At 48.4% G+C, this 23,428-nt stretch overlaps 1 protein-coding gene across 1 annotated transcript in view; it reads left to right on the top strand.

Annotated features, from left to right (window-relative positions):
• The window catches only part of DCDC2C (doublecortin domain containing 2C), a 76,513-nt gene extending 53,337 nt beyond the window's left edge, over positions 1-23,176 (top strand). Inside the window, 5 exon segments of the mRNA XM_067703873.1 lie at positions 11,499-11,624; positions 14,062-14,161; positions 19,584-19,635; positions 20,766-20,828; positions 23,105-23,176. Of these exon segments, the coding sequence (XP_067559974.1) occupies positions 11,499-11,624; positions 14,062-14,161; positions 19,584-19,635; positions 20,766-20,828; positions 23,105-23,176 (413 nt within the window).
• Positions 23,177-23,428: the final 252 nt, after the last annotated feature.

Genomic DNA, 23,428 nt, shown 5'->3' with positions numbered 1-23,428 from the left:
CCTGCAGGGAATAACACAGCTGACCTGACCCTCTTCACACCGAGTTCATGGCCACAATCCTCACCCAGCCGGCCTGCACCTAAAAAGCCTCACTACTAAAAAAAATACTTTTCTGAATAAGTTTTGCTAAATGTTGTTAGGGATTTTTGCACGTCTCTTTATAAGTGAGACTGCTTAGAATACCTCTTTCTCTTGTTGTCTGGCTTTTGGTGTCAAGGTTTTCCTGAACTGATTCTGTTGTTATTTTGGTAGCTTCTTGAGCTCAATGATCATTTTATTTATTTTCGATTTTCTCTAAGGATTGCGTTTAGTGTTAAGTGTTTGTTGGATGAATGAATGAGAATCACTGAGAACACAAAAATGATAGACATGATCCTGCCCTTGGGGTGCGCTCCATCTGGTGGGGACAGACACGTGGACTTACGTCATGACACAAATTGTGTATGAATGAGTCACGTGCATAGGATGATGGTTTGTAGGCTGGGGAGTGATCCACACGTGGAGCTCAGCAAAAAGGTGCAGGTCGTGAAGTGTGATTCAGAGAAGGGGGCAGACAATCCCGGAAGGGAAAACGCCCGCATGAACGCACAGGGTTCTAGTCCCGCAGTTATTCTTTTCTGCCCTCTCCAGTGTTTTCATGTATGACGTGGGCACCGAAGTTTGAATGATGACTTATTTAGGAAAACGCCTGCATGAACGCACAGGGTTCTAGTCCCGCAGAGTTATTCTTTTCTGCCTTCCCCAGTGTTTTCATGTATAGTGTGGGCACCGAATTTTGAATGATGACTTATTTAGCGTGAAGAGTACAAGCTTGAAATCCCATACTTTCCTGGTTTTGGAAGCCTCTGAGCACACAGGTAATTGAATCCGTCTGCTGAACCTGTAGTGCGGGTTTATCGCTACCTGCTTGTGTTCTGTCCTCATTTCGTGGTGGTGGGGTTTTGACTTTGGCTCCTTAGAGGTAGGGATGTAATTTTCTTTTCATTATAAGTTTAAAATTGGTCTAAAATGTGAGCGTGTTTGTTCCGATATTGTCTGCATTCCCTTTTCTCTTCTGGAAATGGATCACTGGAAAATTAATGGGTTTTGATGATGATATTTAATACTTTGGAGCCTTTAACAGAATGATCACAAACATGGCATAAACTGTAGTGTAAAGATGTGTTATTTTAGGAAGGTTAGATCTATCGCTGAGATTCTCCTATGAAGTCAGTGTGACAAGAGCATATAGCAGGTACAGCAAGCACATTTGTTCTAGAAAACGGAAAGCCCTAGAAGAAAACAGAGGGCATTGACTTAACAAAGGTTGGTGTTCAGATACCTGTCAAGGGTTTTACGGTGTCCGTTGTCCCTTATGTACGGCTCGTGGATCTCAGAACTGAGCACTGGACGAATCCTTGCTCCATTTGAGGACTGGGCTGCATTGCTGAGAACGGAAACTGCTCCACAGGCCGGGCTCCTTTGTTTGGCTGCAGAAGCCTGGATTTTAGGATTAGTCACGGCAACTATATTACGACAAATATATTTGTTCCTTTATTTACTTGTTCCCAATTTTCCACGTCTAACTTACTAGACTTTCATCTGTTTTCTGCATGAAGTACCTCAATATCCTTTTGGAAAGTGGGGGGAGGAAATTTAAAAATCAACCTGGAAACCCAGGACTGCCCCTCGAGGGGGACATTGCCCTGCAGCACGTGAGGGGCTGTCGTGGACCCTTGGTCATCTTCCCATTCTAAGGCTGTTAGGTGGGCAGAGTAGCAGCTCTCTGTAAGATCGAGTGCTGAGTTTTCTTTTAAAAAATAAGTAGTTTTTTAAAACATTGTTAAAATTGAAGTATAGTTGATTTACAGTGTTGTGTTGCTTTCGTGTATATAGCAAAGTGATTCAGTTATACACATATGTGGACATGTATATTCTTTTTCAGATTATTTTCCGTTATAGGTTATTACAGGATATTGAGTATAATTCCCTGTGCTGCACACCAGGTCCTTGTTGTGTACCTATCGTGTATATAGCAGTGTGTATATGTTAATCCCAAACCCCTAATTTATCTCCGCTGCCCACTCACTATCCTCTTTGGTAACCATAAGTTTGTTTTCTGTGTCTGTGGGCCTATTTCTGTTTTGTAAATACATTGTATCATTTTTTAGATTCCACATATAAATAATATCATACGATACTTGTCTTTCTCTTTCTGACTTACTTTGCCTAGTATGATAATCTCTAGGTCCATCCGTGTTGCTGCAAATGGCAGTATTTCATTCTTTTTTATGGCTGAGTAGTATTCCATTGTATATATGTACCACATCTTCTATCCATTCACCTATCAGTGGACACTTAGTTTGCTTCCTTGTCTTGGCTGTTGTGAATAGTGCTGAATGTATCTTTTTGGATTAGAGTTTTGTCTGGATATATGCCCAGGAGTGGGACTGCAGGATCACACGGTCTAAATCTGCAAGTGTTTTCTTAAATGTACTGACAGTATGAAGCAGAGACTCTGTCCTGACTCTTCTATGAACTGAACACAAATACACACAGAGCTTTTGACCTGCAGACTATCAGACTTGAATGGAGGCATCTGTTGATGTGTCTGGTGGTCCAGGAAACCTTCATGTGCTGGAGATACAGAGATGAGCTGAGCGTGAGTTTCTGCGAGTGGCGAAGGCAGACGTGCCAGTGAACAGGATACAGTGACTCTAACAGTCCTCACCGGGAAAATGGAATCTGTTCCCTGGCTCAGCCCAAGCCCCCATGTCATCCTGGATTCCACCGGCATCAACCCCTCCTGCTTGCATAATTCCAGTAGGGCAGCAATCCCTCTGCTATTAAACTGCCCAACTTTCAGGCGCACCTGTATCTCTCCATCAGCACTGTGCGAAGAGTCAGGAAAACCACAATACCTGAGATGGGAAAGTGGGATGCAGGTGACAGCCTGGGAAGGCAGGCTGGGACCGTCATGAGGGCTGGAAGGGCAGGTGAGACACTTGTATTCGTAGGGATCCTGACCTCAGCAAGGGAGTGAAATGAACAGATATGCACTTGAGACTCACTGCTAGCGATGGAATAAAATGTATGGACTGAAAACGGAGCTGGAATAGCAATAGCGGAGGAGAGGCCCGTCCTGAGGCCACTGCAACGCTCCCAGCGAGGGGCAGGTGGGGCACAATTGGGTTCAAGAGCTGCTGTGTGTCACTGATTCTGTGACAGGCATTTTCCCCATCTTTGAGGCTCTGAAGTACGGGCACATCTTAGGCCGATGGCATCTTGGCTGTTGTGCTGCAGGTTCATCTGTTGTCACGGTGAACTTGGCCACAGCTGCTCACGTTACTGTCTCTCCAGTTGAGGAGGTGCATGGCTGACACTGCACATGGTGAGTTTACTTGCTGTGTAAATGTCCTCGAAAGGATTTTGCTGTGATTAGGATTGAAATGAAAGTTATTATATACGTATGGAAATTCATAAAGATAGAAACAGAAAGATGTGCTGTTATTTGTTATTAGTGGGGTATATTCTCCTTCAATTCCATATGTTTTTGCAGAAGAACAGCCAATTCTTTTATGGACCCAGGAAAGGGAGATACCCACACATAGCGGAGCTATCAGCTTCAGTAACCTGTTACTGTGTAAAGAGCCATCCTGGGGACTTTCCTGGTGGCACAGTGGTTGAGAGTCCGCCTGCCGATGCAGGGGACACGGGTTCATGCCCTGGGCCGGGAAGATCCCATGTGCTGCGGAGCGGCTGGGCCCGTGAGCCATGGCCGCTGAGCCTGCGCGTCCGGAGCCTGTGCTCCACAACAGGAGAGGCCATGACAGTGAGAGGCCCGCGTACCTCAAAAAAAAAAAAATAATAATCCACCTGCCGATGCAGGGGACATGGGTTCAAGCCCTGGTCCGGGAAGATCCCACGTGCCATGGAGCAACTAAGCCCGTGTGCCACAACTACTGAGCCTGTGCTGTAGAGCCTGGGAGCCACAGCTACTGAGCCCGCGTGCCACAACTACTGAGCCTGAGTGCCTATAGCCTGTGCTCCGCAACAAGAGAAGCCCCTGATCACCGCAGCTAGAGAAAGCCTGCGTGCAACAATGAAGACCCAACGCAACCAAAAATAAATAAAATTAAAAAAAAAAAGAGCCATCCTCAAACCTAGGGCTGTAAAACAACAATGATTTGTTATTTCTCTAGGTTCTGTGGGTTCTGTGGGTTGGCTGGGTGGCTTGAGCCAGTTCCCCGGGTTACTTATGCAGCTGCATCTAGCTGGAGGATCCGCTGGGCTGGGTTGTGTAAGGCCATATCACCACGTCTGGAAGCTGGTGCTGGTGGTCGGCACCTCTGCTTTCCTCCAAGTGGGGGTGGAGAAATAGGCTGTCCCTCGGTGGAGAAGTGCGGCCGGGTATTCACTTTTCACACTGCCTGTGCATCGGGGGAGGGGCTTTGCGGCCAGGGGCAGCCCACCACGCTTGTTTGCGTTTTGTTGCTGAGATTGGTGCAGAGGGTTGCCTCCCGTGCTCCAGGCAAGAAAGCACCAGCTTCAAGATGTGCAGAGCAGCTCGGAAGAGAATTCCAGGGGTAATGGAGGAGCCCTCTTTCTGTCCCGTGGAAAAGCACAGGTGGCTTTGAGGCGGGAATGGCTCAGAAGAGCCAGACTCAAGATGTAAAACCTTGGGAGGATGCAAGTCATTTATTTATTAACTGTCTCCCCTTCCTTTTTGCACAGGTGTGATATTGATAAATATCTATGTCTAAGTAGTTCCAAAAGGCCTTTTTCAGGAAGTATAGATAGAAGAAAGAACTTCTAGGTAATAAGGAAGCACCATGACATGGTTTAAAGGGCAGGTTGATTTCTTTATTAGCGACACAGGTCATGACCACGTGTCTTACGATTCTTGGCATCTTGATTCGGTGAAATGGGAAGGAAAACAATGGGAAGGAACACGGGTGCGTCTAGATGGCCGTGGAGTGTGCGAAAGTGGAAAAGTCAGGGAGGACTCCGGGTTCCCCGGGGCAACACTGGTGGATTGTGGCGTCAGCAGCAGAGACCTGGGCCCCCGGGGAAGGTGGAGGAGGGTTTAGGTGTTGGTCCGTGTGTGCTAGCTTAGCACACTCACCAAATGAGAGGCAAAGGGAGATGTGCGAGATGATGTTCATGCAGGAAGGTTTTTGTTTTTGTTTTTGTTTTTTTGGAGCAGAGAAAGGTTCACCGCAGGGCCAAGCAAGGAGAATGGGTGGCCTGTGCTCAGAACCCCCCGAACTCCCAGAAAAGTGTTGTTGATGTCAAATAGAATCCCGTATAATGTGTAGTAGAGGACAGACCTGCTCCTGTATTTGTGTGGGATTATCATTGTGGATTCTTTAATAGAGTAAAAAGACGAACTTTCTCTGGATCAAACTGGATGCCAGTGGGCGAATCTTATCTACATATTATGATAACAGATTTTTTTTTTTTCTTAGTAAACCAGTGGCTCCCACCCAGGGAAAGCCCAGGCCTTAATAGTAAGCGTTCTGGACTCTGACTTCCTTGGTTGGAATCCTGCCTCTGCTGAAGCTCTCAGGGTCTCTGTCAGTGAAACCTGGTTCCCCCCTTTTGCTTCCTGTTTACCCCCCACCAGGATTTCTGTCATCAGACTTGCCTCAGTGGGCATGAATTTCTAATTTAAGCTAATATAGACACCCTAACAGACTTCTAAAAAAATTGAAGAGTGAAGCTGTTTGCTCCTTACATCTAGATTTCCACTGAGCACAGAATGAAAGATTTAATCTTGATTTAGCAGAACTTTAAATCACACTTATGAAAATGCCCGTTTCCAAGAAAATGGCAAAGAAATCATATGGGTGCATTTTAACTGATTAGCACGCTTGAACCATGTTTGGGATGTAGTCTGCCTTATTTGATTGGCTCAGTTCACTTTATGGGTTGATTCAAGTATTTGAATGTTGGAAAACACGTCATTAGGAGGCTGCCAATGCCTTAAATGGTCCAATTAACAGAAGCCATGACTCTCTGAGTCCAATGAAAGTAACTAAATGCAGCTACTCTTATTTGTTACATCAAATTCAGTTTTATAGCAACTGCATTTATGGTGCAGTTACCTTCCGAAGAGGGTATCTGTTACCTTCCAGAGAAGTTAAGGTTAATTTAATAAGTGCTTAAAATTGCATTCGTATATTAAAATGAACATTTTAGGGTGCAAGCCTCTGTAAAATGTCAGTAAGTAGTTACTAAGCATTGTCTTTATATCATACCCGCAGTCAGAATGTTAATATCACCTACCTCTCTTTGGCTATAAAGCCCAAGTGTTGGTGGCAGACAGCAATGAACTGAGATCAAGCATCGGCACCCTAAGTGTGAGGGCGTGTGGGGTCTGACACCCACGCTTTAGTAACCGGGTTGAGACTGTGAAGTTCAGTGTGAGGTGTAAATACTTTGGAACTGACGTTTGCAGGCTGGTGATGTCAAGTCCACACCACATCGCACAGCAGTCAGGTGGTGTTTGTCATCATCTTCCAGCAGCCTGGAGATGCAACAGTCAGGTTTAAGTGTTAGCAAGTCTTCTATGTTAATAATTCTCAAAGCAGGGACTGGTTCATTGGTGGAAGACTTTGACCCACTTTGGGGCCAGGCCGCTCCCTTGGGAGCCGGGGAAGTGCCTTTTGCCAGCAGGCCTGTTGTTTTCTACCTGAGGATGGATTGACTCTGAACTGCCTTGTTACGGTCATCAATTAGACGCTGTCTGATTCATCCCGGGTTACCTTGGGAGGCTGCCTTTCATGTGCCGGAGCCAGATGACCTGTTACAGTGACATTAAAACAGCTAGATTGATTGACGGGGGCTCTGGAGAAAAATAATATTTCTTAAAGCACCACAGAGAAATAAACCCAGTGTGCCTCAGGTATATTTTCCAAAAATACTTTTAACAGGAAGAAAGATGAAGGAAATTGAAAGGAAGTACTGTGGCCTTGTAACTAGAGGCCACGATGATGTCAGCGGGGCTGGGATGTGAGGACGGAGAGGAGGGGTCGGAGGCGTGACGCTCATTTCCTCGTGTTGGGAAGCAGGGGATTCTGATTCCCGCTTATCTGCTGTTTTCCAAGAATGGCTGTAAATCTGTGTGGCTCTGACAATGAAAAGACACCAGAGTGTCCACACGTGCCAAGTGCCGGGCGTGTGAAGATGCAGGCCGCCCTGCCTCGGTCCTTGGGGAGCTTTCGGGCAGAGAGAGAGTTACGTAGTGGAAACTGCAGGCCTGTGGCCGTGGAGCTGTGGACAGAGCGGGCTGGGAGTGGGGCTGGGTTTCTCTCTAGGGACAAGATGACACTGGAGTTAGGATCCGCAGGTGAGTTTGCCAGACCCCAGAGGAGGGAGCCCTTCTGGAGAAACACAAGGATTTGGAAGCGCTGGCCTGTCGGGGAATAGCAAGGCGTGTGGGCCCGCAGGTAGGGGCCCCTGTGCCTGGGTGCAGTGCTGGGAGTTTGGGCTTCGTCCCGAGGGAAACAGACCTGGAGGGCCTGCAGAAGAGGTGTGCATGCCGTCCCCTCCCGGACCTGTGCCCCTTCCCTGGAGACCCCCTCCTTGCCTCCCACTGGTCCACCACCATTTCCCCACGGCTCTCAGGACGCAGACCTGCCCACCCATCACACTCACCTCCAGCATTTCATGGAGTGCTTCTGTCTGCCCCGCCAGGTTCTAAAACCTTTACTGGAGTGAAGCTCTGCAGACCTCATGACCACCCCAAAGAGGCAGTATTATCAGTCCCACGTCATCGAGACGCCTGGGGACAGCGTGGTGGGGTGACGTGCTAGGTGCAGAGCTGCTGAGTGAGGGAGGGGACGGCGCTCAGTGTTGAGCACCTACTGTGTGCCAGGTCCAGGGTGGCTGGAGGGATTGTCTAAGAAAGTCTGAGACACCGGGCCTTTGGGCAAGGCTGCTTCTTCCCCACCGCCAAGTCCAGGATCCGAGCTCCACCCAGGCTCTTACGTCCCTTTCCAGTTCCCGTCACACCTGTGCTGGGGACGCGCTGGGCGTGGGCCTGCATACACTTCAGGTCCTGTGTGTCTCGTCCACTCTGCTAGGTGTGGGTGGTCACACTTGCGAGGTATGTGGGTCTAGTCTTACACTTTGTAGGGTCTTGATGTATTTCTCAGGAGTTTATTTACACGTTTTCAAGTGGAATTGGTGTAAATATTTTGTTTTCTTTCTATACTTTTTCCAACTTATGTTACAGTTTGCTCTGTTTAAATAATTAAGATCATCTACTTAAATGTGAGACATTTACAGCTGGTTTCAAAGGTGAGCAGGTCAAGATTCATGCAGGAATGAAAGGGCAGTGCAGGGAGTTTGCTCAGAGCTGTCAGTTTGCTGGTCCTGCCGGTGGCCTTGGCTGGACGGACGAGGAGAGGCTGGTGGTCCCCGTCCCCAACCAGGCAGACAGTTGTCCTGGGATCCGGCTGTGACACCTGAGATGGGACACGAGTGTGTAGGATCCAGTCAGGGACACGTAGCCTTCACCTAATTATGCAGAAACACCAAGCCAACCTCAGATTCTTCCTATAAAACAAAAGAAAACAGGCCTGTGTTCTTCAAAAATTCAGTGTCACGTAAGACGAAGGAAGTCTGAGGACTGGGTCCAGGTAAAAGGGGACGAAGGGGACACGACGCCTAGACACGGTGTGTGACCCTGGACTAGACTGTGCTCGAGGGAAGGTCCGCAAAGGATGTCGTTGCATGGAGACCAGATGGAGTATGGATGGCGGATTAGCTAGAAAGCCTGCGTCAAGGCCGACTTCTTGAATGGGGTGACCGTCCTGTGGTTCTGCAGGGGCGTCTGTCTCTGTTGTCGGGAAACCACCCGACAGTGTAAATAGATCATGTGTCCTCAGTACTCAGTCTAAGGGACTTAGCCGTAAATGTGTGTGATTCACGCAACTTCCTCCTAAGTAGTTTAGAGAAGATACGTGTTTAATACAAACATGAATGGAAGCCACTCCTAGCAGCCCCTCACCTTTCCTTGTCTGGAGAATGCCAGATTTTCAACTGTTCTTCTCCTCCTCTGTCTGCATCTTCCTGCTCAGAGCATTGAATTGGCAGACATTTACTGAGCCACTGTTACGATCACTTAATTGAACACACGTACATATCGAGAGCCTGCTGTTCTTTTAGGGCCAGGAATGTGCGGACGGTGGGCCTGGGTCCGGGAACTGCGTGTGGAGGTGTTACGGGACCCGGCAGGGGGGCCCTGGAGGTCAGGCGTGGACGGGGATTTGAAGGATGAGTCTTAGGTCAGGAGGCAGTGCGGGGCGGGGGGGGGAGTTCCAGGTGCAGCTGAGCTGTGTAGGAAGGCGTGGGATGTGCAAAGCCTGCGGTGAAAGGGTGTGAGGAGTGGGCTATGCAGGCAGGTAGGCTTAGAGCTTGAAGGGCTTTGGAACATCCTCATAAAGTTGGGACCACTCCCTGAAGTGTTTGAAAGGTGGGCGTGATCAGATTCACAGCAGCCCTGTTCACTTATGCATTCAGCAGGTACTTACTGAGTGCCTACTGTGTGCCAGGCACTGTCCCAGGCTCTGGGATCCATGATGAGAAAAGCAGACACACACACATAACCCCTTCCCTCATGGAGAGTCTAATGCCTCATGGAGACAGGTGAACAATGAACGTATAAATAAATTATCTGTAGATTGAGTTAAGTGCTGGGGAAAATATGGAGAAGGGTAAGGAAGGGAACTTTTGTTTTTTTTAAGAAGGGGAGTCCAAGGTATTTTATGCTTCCATATTTTTTTTGTTGTCCTGTCGGCATACGATTCCTCTTGTCTGATGGATTGCTGAGGTCCGTGGTAGGGAAGTGCCCCATTGTGAAAGGGGGACAGAGCACTGGCGGGAGAGAGAACTGCTGCAAAGTGTCCCAGGGAACCAGTGAGTTAGTGCATCCTGCCAGGTCTAACTCTTGAAGGATGGTACCTTCTTTGTTAATTCAGAGACATTTAAAATGGGGGGAAATAGGGAGGGAGCCGTCAGGGTGGCTCTCGCCGAGAAGGAGAGGTTTGAGCCAACGCTTGACAAGAGGCCAAACCCATGCCACTCTGATTTCCCTGGATTTCACAGGAATGAGGTGTTTTAGAATCTTGCATTCCCTTCATGTGCTTGTTAGGCAAAGTATGAGCTTAAACAATAAAACTGGCTTAATGACGCGACGCCCGCCTTCACCTGCCGTCCTGCTCCCCCGGGAGTTCTTGTTTCCACAGCTCCTGGGGTGGTCAAACCGCGATGGGTGTGGTTTGCTCTGTGCTCTCTGCACAGCATCCTCGCTGCTTTTGTGTCCTCGTAACGAGGCTGGGTAATATTTCCTTGTCACTGTCCTCTGAGTGCTGTTTCAGGGATAATAAAATAAATATATGGCCTCTTTATCTTAGAGGCCAAAGATACGGAAAATGCTTGTGACAAGGAGATGTGAGTAACACCGAGAAGAATCTAGTAGGTTTCCCGAATCCCAGCCCCAAGCTGCCTCTAAGGCACGAGCACCATATATCATCTTCTGTTTCTAAAACCAGTCCTGCAAAGATCTTGTTTCCTATGTTCACGAGCATGATTTCAACTTGCAGGAAAGCCTCCTAAAATAGGTAGAAAGATTTTGCTCGGCTCCTATATATGTGGTTGAAGGACTATTTTCACACTTTAATTTCTACAAGGAAAAAAAACCCCTAGTAGTTTGCATAATACACTATAATGCCATATATAAATGGCACAAGGTAGGTGTTTTTAGTTTGACATTTTCTTAAGTGACACAGAGAGCTCACAAGAAATATCTATTTATATAGTTTTGCCTGTATTCATTTCCAAATACTTCAGTAAAGATGGAAAAAGGGAGAACTAAAAAAGATGGCTTGTATATAAAGATGGGATATATCTGGGATAGAATTGGAATAGAATTGGGATGGTGCTAAGAATTAGTTCATCTTACACTGTGATCTAGTTATGCTTTGTTATTATAGTTTATAGATTTCTTTAGAAATCTAAGTTCCCCTCAGGTGTAACCCAAACACACCTGCCATGCATCAGTTTTTTAATCAGAGACGCTCCATCCTGCTCTGTGGTTCCAGCAGTGATAGTTTGGTGGTTGTTATGGAAGCGATTTTTATTAGGCTGTAAGGAGTATCTCTAAAGCCCCAGCGACCTCTGCAGACCTGCCTGTCCCCCTTCTAATGCAGACCCTCCTTTCTCAGGCACCACGCGGCCACCTTCATTTGGGAAGAGAATAGCTTCCCTTCCTGGTGAGCTGCTGCCCCCTGGGAGGAGGGAGGGGAGTATTTTTGCCACTTTACAGAAGAGAAATGGAGGCGACAGCCTGGTCCAGATGGTGCGAGAAGGGGGGCCTCTTGGAGGCACCTGGGTCCCATCCCACTGTTCACTTGAGGAGCGTGTGCTTTCCCTGGGCCTTCTCAAAATAACCGATTAGACTCACTGTACGCCTCCGTCCCAACACGCTCTTTATTCTTTGTTTGTACCTTAAGAGGATCCCAAGGTGAAAGAAACTCATAAATACGACAGCGTTCCACCCAAAGCACTGGATTCTATTTTTTACGCCGAAGAAGGAAAGAAGAAACCAAAGGCAGAACCTTTAATCCACAGCGGGGCAGGTAATGTGAAGTTCTGTGTCGCTGTCGGCAATTCGAAATGCTGCCGGGTCACGAATCTGCTTTTCCAGACCAATTTCATCCTGCAAAGACATGACTTGTAACAATCTGATTTAAAAACCCGACTCGTGACTGTCTGACTTGTTAATAAATTGTCCGGCATGTAGGGCCATGGTAGGGGGAGTAGAAAAGTAAAATTTCAGGGCTGAGGGCAATGGGATTCTCCTACTAGGAAGCCCTCCAAGATAAACGCAGGATTTAAAAGTAATTCTGGGGGCTTCCCTGGTGGCGCAGTGGTTGAGAGTCCGCCTGCCGATGCAGGGGACACGGGTTCGTGCCCCGGTCAGGGAAGATCCCACATGCCGCGGAGCGGCTGGGCCTGTGAGCCATGGCTGCTGAGCCTGCGCGTCCGGAGCCTGTGCTCCGCAACGGGAGAGGCCACAGCAGTGAGAGGCCCGCGTACCGCAAAAAAAAAAAAAAAAAAAAAAAAAAAAAGTAATTCTGTCATCTCTGTGGACCTCTGGGAAGGCATATTGTCCTTTAAGGACCAACGACACTGAAAACAACCAACAAACATATCAACCTTTTGAGGGAAACATGAACATAAAAACCATCAGAACCCACTGTTTGGGTTTACTTTTTGAGTATGAGAGACATTTAAAAGATTGAACTTCAGAAGTGATTTTAAAACGAAATAATTTAAAATACACTCCTTTCAGTCCTACTCCTATTCTTACTACTACTGCTACTACCAGTAGTATTACTGTTACTACCATTATCAGTACTACTGTTACTACTACAGTTAGTGCTACTGTTCCTACTATTATGAGCTCTGACTGGGGGCCAGGCTCTGAAGGAGGTGCTTTCTGTGACTGTGTCATCTGCAGGTGTGATGGATACCTACAAGACTTAAGTCCCCTGGTTGGTTGTGGAGAAGAGAGGGAGATGGCGGGAAGGAGGGCTTCCCTTGCCTTCTCCGCAGCATTGACAAGTTTGCAAGTCATTTCTCTTAAGCTGTCTTCTCCCTCGGCTCTCAGTACCACACAGAACGACTCAGGTTTTCTTCTCTTTGCTCCCCGTTTCTTAGCTTCCTGTGTTTGCTTCAGGCTACAGAGTGGGGCGTTTCCCTAACGCTTTTCTCTGGCTTCTCCCCCTCTCCTGGCTCTCCCCATCCCATGACAGATGCGTCATCCTGCTGTGCACCAGGCGCTGGTCCGGACACGCAGGTGTTCAGGCATGTTCCTTTCATCCTCGGAGCTCATGTCCTGGCAGGCGAGGCAGATGCGTGAGCACAGAGGCCACGCTGTTCTACTCCACCCTCGCGGGGCTCATCACGGAGCCTACTGAAACTATACTACCTGAAATTCTGTAAGATATTAACAGTAATAGAAAATTTAATCACCGAGTAAAATGTCTTTCTTGGGAAAACATACCCTCCAGGAGTGGCCTGGGCTGCCGGGGAGAGCGTGGCCTGCTGGGACTCAGATTCCAGCTGTGGCCCTCGTGAGCCTGTGACCTGGGCACATTCCTTACCTGAAAACGGATGTCGTAGGTGTGTCTGAGGATTGCCATGAGTATTAATATCAAAGGCATAGGTAGAGGAGCCCCTGGGACACAGTGGGTGCCCGCCCTCTCCTCTCCTCTTCCATCCCTTATCCTCCAGCCCAGGGCTCGGGGGATGGTTCTTCCAGAACCGGGGCCAGGAAGGGCCAGAATGGACCCTGTGAGGGGTGGGGAGGTCCAGGACTCTTGACTGAGGAATGGGATGGGCTGTGATCACATCTGTCTCCTTTTGGATGTTGAAGGAACTGGCTAGCCCACTTCTTTTTCCTCTGCTGTCACCTGTTGCTTCTGATCGGGGTGAGGATAAACTTTTCAGGAACCGTGGGATTTTATAAGCATTTGCTATTGATACATCCAGTTGTCGTGCTAATTAGATGATTTTGTCCGTCAGCCACGTTGAGTGGCTTACAGTGTACAGATTCAACCCCTGTGTCGTTAAAGCCCGGTTCTTGAATATATTTTGAAGTACCGCATCTGTGTGTCCTTAAAATCTGATGTTGGTGTCCCGTGGTTGCTTTGCGTTTATTTCTAACTGAATGAACCGAGCGCACACTTGTCAAACATTCACTGTATTTTGTCTCTGGCCTGAGTCCCATGGGGTTGGGACACAGGGATGACGGTGACTCCTGGGGTCTGGGACCTTTGTGGAGACAGTGCAGGTGTTGAGGGCCACTGAACCCAGCACCTCGAATGAAGCAAAATCAAGGGTGGTCGGGAAATGCAGGGGAGGGGATGTATGGGTCCCGGGGTCCCTTGGCCAGGCCGCCTGACAGTGACACAGGAAGCTCCGGGGATGCTGAGTTGTAACTCTGGTTTGGCTCAGAAAAGGTATAACGAACATCGGTTTGAAAACCCTGCCTGCATTATTTTTCTCCAGATGGTGACGTGTATGAAGCCCAGACTCCTAACAAGGAAACCCAAGGAGCACCAGAAGTTACGGGGGCCCCGGACGTGCATGTGGAGGTGCCTGTGGCCAGGTGGGTGGCGGGCACCGCAGGACTGTGCCCACTCCTTCTTACTGCCGCTCCGTCAGCCCAGCCTGCATCTCATCCCCAGCCCCTCCCCAGAGCTCTCCCTGGCCTCTAGAATGTTCTTTGTCCCCTGCAGTTAGCTACTGCTCATCTTTTAGATCCTATGCCGTGCATTTTCTTGTCTGCCCATCTTTCCCCCAAGGCTCTTCCGCTACCAGGACCCTTCTTAGCACACGTCACAGTTCGTGACGGCACTTCAGCCTTAATTTGGTTACTGTCCCTTTTCCGCGCTAAGCTGTAAGCTCCACAAGAAGGCCATGGTCTGCGCTGCTCACTTGTGTAGCCCCTGTTCCTAGCAGAGGTCCCGGCACGTAGAAGGCTCTTAGGAATCATCGGTGGAAGGGTGGGATGATGGTATAATCAGACCATGTGGTCGGGAATCATGCATCTGCCCCTTCCTAACTTCCCGACCTCAGGCCTCAGTCTCCTTGTGCATGTGGCGGAGATGATGTCACCGTGCAGGTCAGCCTGGGCGCCAAGTGAAGTGTTAGTGCCCAGTCCAGGGCCTGGCGCGCCGTGGACCCTCTCCCTCTGTGTCCCTCCTCCTGGCCTCTTGGAGGAGAGAGGTGGAGTCCTGCGTGGGACAGGACGACTGGAGGGGAGAGGTGATGGGGAGAGGGGCTCACTTTGAGGCCTGGTGCCTCCTGGACAGGAGCAGAAGCAAAGGGCCCCAGGCCCGAGTCGGAGGCCTGGGTTCCAGCTGGCTCTGCCCCCCCACCCCCAGTGCACCCAGCAGGTGTCCAGGGCCTCCGGGCCCCAATCCTGGGCCTCAAAGGGGAGTCTGTGCCGAAATGCATGACCTTGCCTCTGGTATCTACCTGGGGGCATTAAAGGTCCCTTTCCAAGTATAGGCTTTTGAGAAAATAATTTGTATTCTGTATAAGGTCAGTACTAGCATTTGAGTCCCATTTTTGTTCCTCTTAAATAAAGTGGGTCCCAGCCCTGCGCTTGCCCCGAATCACAGGAACCAGCGAGCTTTCCTGCTCCGCTTTCAGTACTAATCACTTTTAACCTTGTCGTTTATTTTTAACTTCTGCAATTTTTTCCCTGTGATATATTTTTAAAATGTCATAACTCTGTCTTAATGTAGCAGTAGCCTTCCACTTCCTCTTGACATGTTGAACACTTTTCTCATATGTCCTGTTGTATTCCCTAAATTACTAGTAATATTATTCTTTTCCTCGACATGACAAAAAAATGACCCAAAGATTTGGTCTTCTCTTAAAACCCAAACTAACAGTTTAAATATTTTTATGGCATACTTAAGAATTTTATAGTAATAATATTAAGACATTTTAGGCAGTTACTTTTTTATACCGAATTTATCATCCACACTTCCACGTCCATCATGAATTATTGTTATTGATCTATTATTGTGTGTTTTCTGGGCTGTACGCTGAGAGTGTTTGGCACAGTTTTAAATGGAGGTAAAGTCCTAGTGTGTCAAAGAGTGTTTCCATACTGTTTGGGAACAGTAAACGTAGATTTCCGTTGCTCGCATATTTGAGTTCCATTGCGTTCGAGGCTGTGGAGTGAGATGGATTTCCCCAGACTGGTGTGTAGTCTGATGGGGGGAAGCGGTGTCCACACCACACGGCAGGGGCTGCGCACCTGGAGAGCCGCCCGAGAGGCGTTGGCCTTCATTTGTGTTCTGGTGCTAAGCTCTTGGAGCCACTGGTCTCCTTGTGGAAGGAGGGGAGGGTACTTGTTTTCATGCCCTTAGGACTTCCTGGTTCATAATGAAGAACGGTTGGCCTTTATATTAAACGATTGGATTATGGTGGTGCCTTTTATCATAACCTGGAGTGCTTTTCTCATGCTTTTGAGTGACTCGCTTTAAGCTGTGGACGTCTCATCATTCCCTGAATGGCTGGTGGCTGTAGCATTGCGCTTTCTCCACTTCTGTGTTGCCGGAAGGATAAAATGTTACAAAATATAACATCCCAACTAGTCAATTTATGAATTTGGAGTCAAACTGAGATGGACGAAGGGAGCCTCAAGAATGAGGACCCCTCCGGGTCCAAGGGGGCAGGTGTGGTTTGTTCAGTCTGTTGGTAGCTGATGACGCCTGTGAATAACAGGGTCGCAGGTCAGGGTTGAGGCCACTCAGACCGTCCTGCAGCAGCATCGGCCTGCGACACCGCACTCCCGCTGCTGAGTGAAGGTTGAAGCTGAGGTTCGGGTGAGTGTGGAAGGCGGGCTGTCCCTTGTTCTTGCCGGGTGCTGTCGTGTAACATCCGCTTTTTTCGTGATGGTGAGCGAGGCTGACTGTGGCCTCTTAACCTTTCCTTCACTCCAGTGCCTAGAAGCTTCCCCCCAGGACTTCTGAGTCGGTCAGGAACTCCTTGGAGCTGTGCAGAGAGGGCAGGGCAGCTGCGTTGGAGCGCGGGGCAGGGGTGTCGGGTGCTCAGTGGTAAGCAGAAGTCATCAGCTGTTTAGAGTGTTGGTCTTCCTGACAGTCCAGGAGGGCTGTTAATGCTGCCTTTAGACCTGCGCTCTGATTCCTAAGATGCTCCCACCCTTCTGGCTCTGCCTCCCGATCGTTTTCTCTTTAATTTACCCACAGAGCGATACGTGCTTCCAACCAGACGTGTCACCTTTTCTGTCCTCCTACGTCAGCCACTTGGTTTTCCACCACCTGACACCTTTGCAGTTGATTTCAAAGAGCCGCTCATTTTCCTGCGTATGTTGGAAGGTGCGTGCTTACATTCCAGGGCCTCTGGTCGTAAAAGCTTATTCTGGAGAACAAACTTGACATTGAGACCCTTGTAGAATTCTGTTGACATCCATCTTTGGCTCATGAGAGAATCAAGATCGAGGTGCCGGGTGAGAGAAGCTGTGCTCTGAGTTAATGGAGTGATTTCAGTGCCTGTATCATGAATGGTGAAGCTCAAGCCACTGAACCCTGTTTGTCCTGAACCAAGTGGTTCCTGAACAGGACGAAAGGCTAAGCTGTGGAAAATATAATGAAAGTGAAAGGGAGAGAATGCTAGGGATTGGGACTCTGGCTGTGGCAAGACATCAGAAAGCGTTTTACTGATGGTCAACCATGGTGACAGGGACTATGGTCCATGGGTGTTAGTCACCTTTTTCCTCTTCTATGCTGCACTGTCTCCTTTTGAGTTTTCACTTTTAAGAAATTATGATTTACTTTCAGTGCCTCGTTTCTCATTGGCTTTAGTAGCGGTTAATGTATCCCCTTGCCATCCACCGCCCCCTCCAAGCTTTGTTTATCCGAGCTTGAGTGGAGGACAAGGGTGATTGAGTTAACTGTCTGCTTCATCAGTCTCGATTCTCCCAGAGTGCTGACTTCTTACACCAGCTTCTATTTTAAAGTCCTGAGTTATTATACCTCAATGTTAAGGAAATGATTGTTAGCACTTGTAATATGCACAAAAGTGACATCCAGATATTAAGACATTGATGTTGAAGTTCTGTCTGATTTAAGGACTACATTTGTCACAAAGTAATATCTTCTGCCAGATTTAAGATTATATTTATTTATTTAATATTTTAAAATTAATTAATTTATTTATTTTTGGCTGTGTTGGGTCTCCATTGTTGTATGCGGGCTTTCTCTAGTTGCGCCGAGCGGGGGCTGCTCTTCGTTGCGGTGCGCAGGCTTCTCATTGCAGTGGCTTCTCTTGTTGCGGAGCACGGGCTCTAGGCGTGCAGGCTTCAGTAGTTGTGGCGCGCGGGCTTAGTTGCTCCGCGGCACGTGGGATCTTCCCGGACCAGGGCTCGAACCCGTGTCCCCTGCATTGGCAGGTGGATTCTTAACCACTGCACCACCAGGGAAGCTCCCTATATTTATTTTTATAAGTACTTTAAAAAGAGAAAAATGCCCAGAATTGCAGTCTCTGTTTAGCCGGGACCCTGACCTTTGATTCCTTTTTGGGGGAAATAGTTCAGCATCTCTCCGCACATGCTCAGCTCTATTTCAGCAGAGTAGCTCTACGATATCATTTTGCATCAGGCAATAAGCAGGTGTATAAACCCCAGGTCTGCAGTTGATGCATGAGAAGGCTTGACTGAAATCACAGTGGGCTGAGTCCAGGTCTGACCTCTGCTGAAATTCACTTATTTTCAGGGAGTCCCAGAGAGTCTGGCAGGAAGAGAGAGGACTTTTCCTTAGATTCTCCAGCAGCTACCAGAGTGGTCACCCTCCACTGCACTTGCCGTAGTTCACTTCACTCCAGAGATAAGCTAAGAATAAGACACTAACTGCAGTAAAACCAAAATAATGTGGACTAATTAGGAGAAAGTCTGTCTGAATTTGTGTAATCTCTGAATTGTTTAATTAGAAAAAACATAACGCAGCTTTAAAGCTTGTTACTTTCAGCTGCAGAGTGGCTCAGACTAAGCTCATATCTGTCCTTGGGGTTCCCACATTAATGAATAAATTAAAAAGTGTAATTAGCACTATTAGGATGCCTTTAGCTGTAAAGAACAGAAAACCTAAGGAGAAGTGGCTTAAACAATAGGAGACACTTACCACGCATGTACTAGAGGTCTAGAGGCTCCCGGCAAAGGTTCAAAGGTTCCAGAGTTGCAGCCCAGCAGCTTGTGGGGTCACTGAGGGCTCGTCTTCCCAGGGCTCCACTGCCTTCCGCGGCACGTTGACTTTCGGCCTCGGGCTTGTTTCCTTAAGACATTACTTAGGCTCCGGGCGGTACATGGAGACGCGTGAACATCCACAGGAAGGAGAGAGAGACCGTTTCCTTCCCTGAGACTTTTGCAAATAGTGAGAAAAGTCTTTACTACCTATTGCTGAATCAGTGAACGAGTCAGCGATCCGCATCACATCAATTATTCTGTGAAAGAAAGTGCTTTGAACTTCTTGAAGTGCAGTTTGATCAGCCCCAGCGAGCTTCCTTCGTCACGGCTCCTTCTCTGTGTAGACCATAGAGAGAACGCTCATGTAGTCAGGGTCTGAGTTCTCAGAAGGTTTGGGTGACTGAGGTCTGGGCTAATGGGATCGACTGTATTGAGCGCACTTGTCTACACAGCCGCAGAGCTCAGCGCTGCACGTTCAGGGGTCAGCTGGCAGGAGCCGTCGGGTCCTTGGGGCCTGTCGCTAACATCAATTCTGGTCACTCGGTAAGAGCTGGCTTCTCCACCCACTTTAGCTCAGGTGTAGCTACGCGACCTGCCGTCACCGATGACGGGTGACACTTCCAGGCAGAGGCATTAAGAGCCAGCGTGGACTTGGCCACGTGCCTTCTTTGACTCTGAGGTCGAGGAAACAGCAGGACTCGGAGTCTCCTGGGTGACTGATGAACGGGGGGCCTTCACCAGCCCACCTGTTCCCACTGACACAGACACATAATTGAAGGAGCCCCCGTGGGCACCTTTATTTTGGCCCCAGGACCACACGATTTTCCCCCGGTGTGGAGAAAGGTTCCAGGACACCAAGTATGGTAGGCTGCTGCCTTTTGCCAGCAAGTTATGACAACCGGGAGATTATCCACAGGGGGCGTGTGCACACGGCCGGGGGCAGCGGGACCAGGAGGCCGTGGTGGTGCCCCTTGGGCCCAGAGGAAGAGGGTGCTGCTCAGGTCCCCAGGGGTGTGCTGAGAAGTACACAGGTGTCTGCAGTGACCACTCTCTCTGTTTTACACAAAAGGGATTTATAGTGTCTCAAAGTTTTCTCCAACAGTTTTATTAAACAGGTTCGTTACCAAAAGTGGCGTCTGGCTGTCTGCTGCTCAAAAGCCAGTACTCGAGGGCAAAGTTTGTGGAAAGGAAAGTTTGCTTTATTCTGGAGGCCGGCAACTGGGGGTGGGCGGTGGGAGGCTGGGCTCGTGTCTAAAGGCCGATTCCCGCACCGCTCATCATCAGGGGGCAAGAGCTTTCACAGGCGGAGGGAGGGGGCTTCATGCGGGAACAGCACAGTCGGCTCTGACGGTCGTCTTGAAATTGGTCATTGGTGCTCTGACCAGCATCATCTTGATTGTTTTAAGTACAGTTAGTCTTCAGTTCCAGGTCGGTTTGTTCCCATTTCTTTGAGGCCAAGTCTCGGAATTGTGGCAGCTTGTGTCATGGCTACAGTCTGGTCATCATGGAGTTCACTTCTCCCACCTGGTGGGGTTTTCAGTGTCTACAAGACGGCTCCCAGGACATGCCTCAGATTATTATCTATAGCCCTTGAGGAGGGACTAAAGGTCCTTGCCTCTGCTAATGACTGAACTATTATTATTTTGTCCTGTTTGTTTTCCTTTGCTTTGCATTTTCTCACTTCTCTGGTTAAAGTTATTCTTTGGCTAGAGTTTTCCTGCAGACAAGGCAGCTGGAGGATGCGGATGGGGAAAGACTATAGGTCCCGCTCCGTTTCAGGCTGGCCCTTGGTTGGAGGAGCCAAAGGTAAAAATGCAGAGCAGACGCAGCCTTGGACTTGAAGTAACCACTGTGGAAACACTGGTGACCTTTCAGCTTTACCTGTAGAAATGGTCAGAAAGTCACGTGGCTTCACGCGCTCTTTGCTTCTTTAAAGGACTTTGACACAGGTTGACTGCGACTAAATCTAACACGTGGCGCATTTTCTCCCCAGAAACCAGCCGAGATAGTGAAAGAAGAGACACACAGTCACATGCCTAATTTTGAAAGCAACGAGGTGAGTGAATTCTACTTTTATTTTGTACTTGAGGGCTTCAGGCTAAGGCGCCCTTTTATCCTTTTAACACGTTGGGTGGAGCTCTTGTTTGATGGAGAAGGGGTCAGAGAGACAAGTCATTCCAGGATACGAATCAGCACAGGGTTGGACCAGAATGTTCCTCTTCTGCAGGCTGCACCTCACATCAGGGCTCTTGTGTGTCAGAAATTACGGTAGTTTTCATGGCTTCTACACTAGTCTTTGCCACCTTTTACTATACTTCCAGTCACAGACTGAAAAGCTCTTTTTTCCAACATCTTTCAAGACATATTTTTAGAGGGGGAGGAAGGAGAGGAAGGAAGGACAGGGGAACCATGGCAGCAGGCGTGGGGAGGCTCCGTTGTCCCGGATACCTTGGACATTGGTTTTGTGGGTAGTCAGTGTTGTGTAGACGGCACGTCTGGGCTGCGGACATGTGCAGCACACGCTCTATAGATGGCAGCATGAGCTAGCGCAGAACGCGCTGTGTGGTTTGTGTTTGTCCAGTTGCTTTACATGTGCCGTCAACGCGGGAAGCATGTCTTTCCGTGGTACGTGATGAGATTACGTGACTAATCTGTGTAAAATATGTGTATTGGGAAAACAAAATTTACTTTAAATTCTTTAGTCGAGGGATATTTCACAACTAAAACTTGTATATTTTTAAGGTGCACAATTTGATATATGTATCCATTGTGAGATAAGCGCCGTAATCAAGCTAATTAACATAGCCGTGTGTGTGTGTGTGTGTGTGTGTGTGTGTGTGTGTGTGGTGAAAACATTCAAGACAAAATTTACTTTAAATATACAATTCATGTAGCTAAGAAGCAGACTTTTGGGAGCTTGTTTTTAAAATTCTGTCTCTGGATTTTCTTTTCAAGGTGGTTTCTTGCTTTTAGATTTTTGGCTCCAGGCAGGAGGTCATGTAACAAATCTGGGCTATTGAATCTGTTCTGATGACAGACTATGAAGAAATCTGTGGATGTGATGGCGTTGCAAGTGAGCCTCTCCTGCTCTGAGACGTGCCCCGCAGCATCCTGGCTCCGCGTTTAAAAAGAGGGAGCCCAGTCGGCTCCTGGGTCTTGCCCACCTTGGAAAGGGGGTTTGTGGGAAAGGACCTGGGTCCTTAGGAAGTTTGTTCGGGTCTTTCAACATGAAAGGAGTTTATGATCTGAAACAGACAGTTAGAGGAAATAATCTTTCAAACGATTCTCTTTCCTTCCTTATAGTCTTAAATATTTCTGACCAGGAGGAAGTGTTCAGGGAGAGGTACACTCTCTGTGTCTGGATGGTTAGGGAAGCCTTTCAAATGTGGAGGGACAAAAGGATGCTCACGGCGGCTGACGAGTGTAAGACCGTGTCTGCGGGTGGGAAGGCGGTGGTCCCGGGGCACTGGGTGTCAGGGGCCAAAGGTCACCTGCTTGCTTCGGGGCCGTGGACGAAAGGGTGCTGTTATGACTCAGGCATGGAGTAGCCGAGTGCCGCGTTTTAATGGACATATGGCACTGGTGTCTTTTGCCTGCACTGAGTTTTTACTGTCACTTGGATATCTGTGCACACTGGCTGTGGACATTCATCATCTATGCTTTGCTGACTTGTTCTGTAAATATAGCTCCTCGGGCCTCTGGGAGCATCTTGTGCATTAGCAGCTGACATCAGTCAGTAGACTTAACTTCTTAGCGTGAATCAAATGTCAGCAGTATCATTGGAATAATGGCAAATCCAAGCGCCTCGTTTGCAGATATCTGGGTTAAGAACCTAAGGTTTTGGGGAAGGAAGGTGATAAGGAGCAACTGGGCCTCCTTCTCTTGCCCAAACACGGATGACTTACATCAGGCAGAAGGGCTGGATCGAGCAGACGCATCTTCACGGAGCCTTTGCTGTGGGCTGGGCACGTGCTGGCCCCTGTCACTCACGTCCCAGCTCACCCACACATCACTCTTCCAGGTGGTATCAATCCCCGCTTTATAGACTCAAGACCAGTGAGGTGGAGAGATCTGAGAGGGAATCTGCCGCACGAGCAGTTAGGAGGCAGGGTGCTTGGCTTTGAACCCAGTTTTGAACGATTCCAAAGTTTGTGTTTCCTCCCCAGAGAACCACGTGTCTGATTCCTCAGAGGAGACATCCCCTGCGTCATGCTTCCTGGTCTGCCCCTCCCGAGACAGGTGCTCTGTGATGTTCAGGACTGGGTTCATGGTGTGTGACTCTCCAGGATGTTTCAGTTCTGTCAGGTCCACAGGACTCCGTCTCTGCTTCAGCAGGAGCTGAACAAAAACTTGGCTGGTGTGAAACACCCCGTGGAGTTGAAGGTCGTCAGCCCTAAAATCTAGCCCATGCTTTATGGGCTCAGAAAGAGAGCAAGCATTGTATAAGCACGGCAGTAGCTAGTAATACAAATAAAAAGAAACAGTACTCAATTAACACTGCCTGGCCGATAGGCCACAGTGATCTGTGTCTCTCAGCGAACTGTGGTTTTATTTGGCATTTCATTTGTCTGTTCACTTGAAAAATTGATTCTGTGATATTTATTTGACATTGAATATATCGATTTCTCAGGTATGTGGCTTCTGGCTTGACCACCT

Source organism: Pseudorca crassidens, chromosome 14 (assembly GCF_039906515.1).
Source record: "Pseudorca crassidens isolate mPseCra1 chromosome 14, mPseCra1.hap1, whole genome shotgun sequence".
In the NCBI taxonomy this organism is placed as follows: domain Eukaryota; kingdom Metazoa; phylum Chordata; class Mammalia; order Artiodactyla; family Delphinidae; genus Pseudorca; species Pseudorca crassidens.
This window is presented reverse-complemented; position numbering and strand designations above follow the sequence as displayed.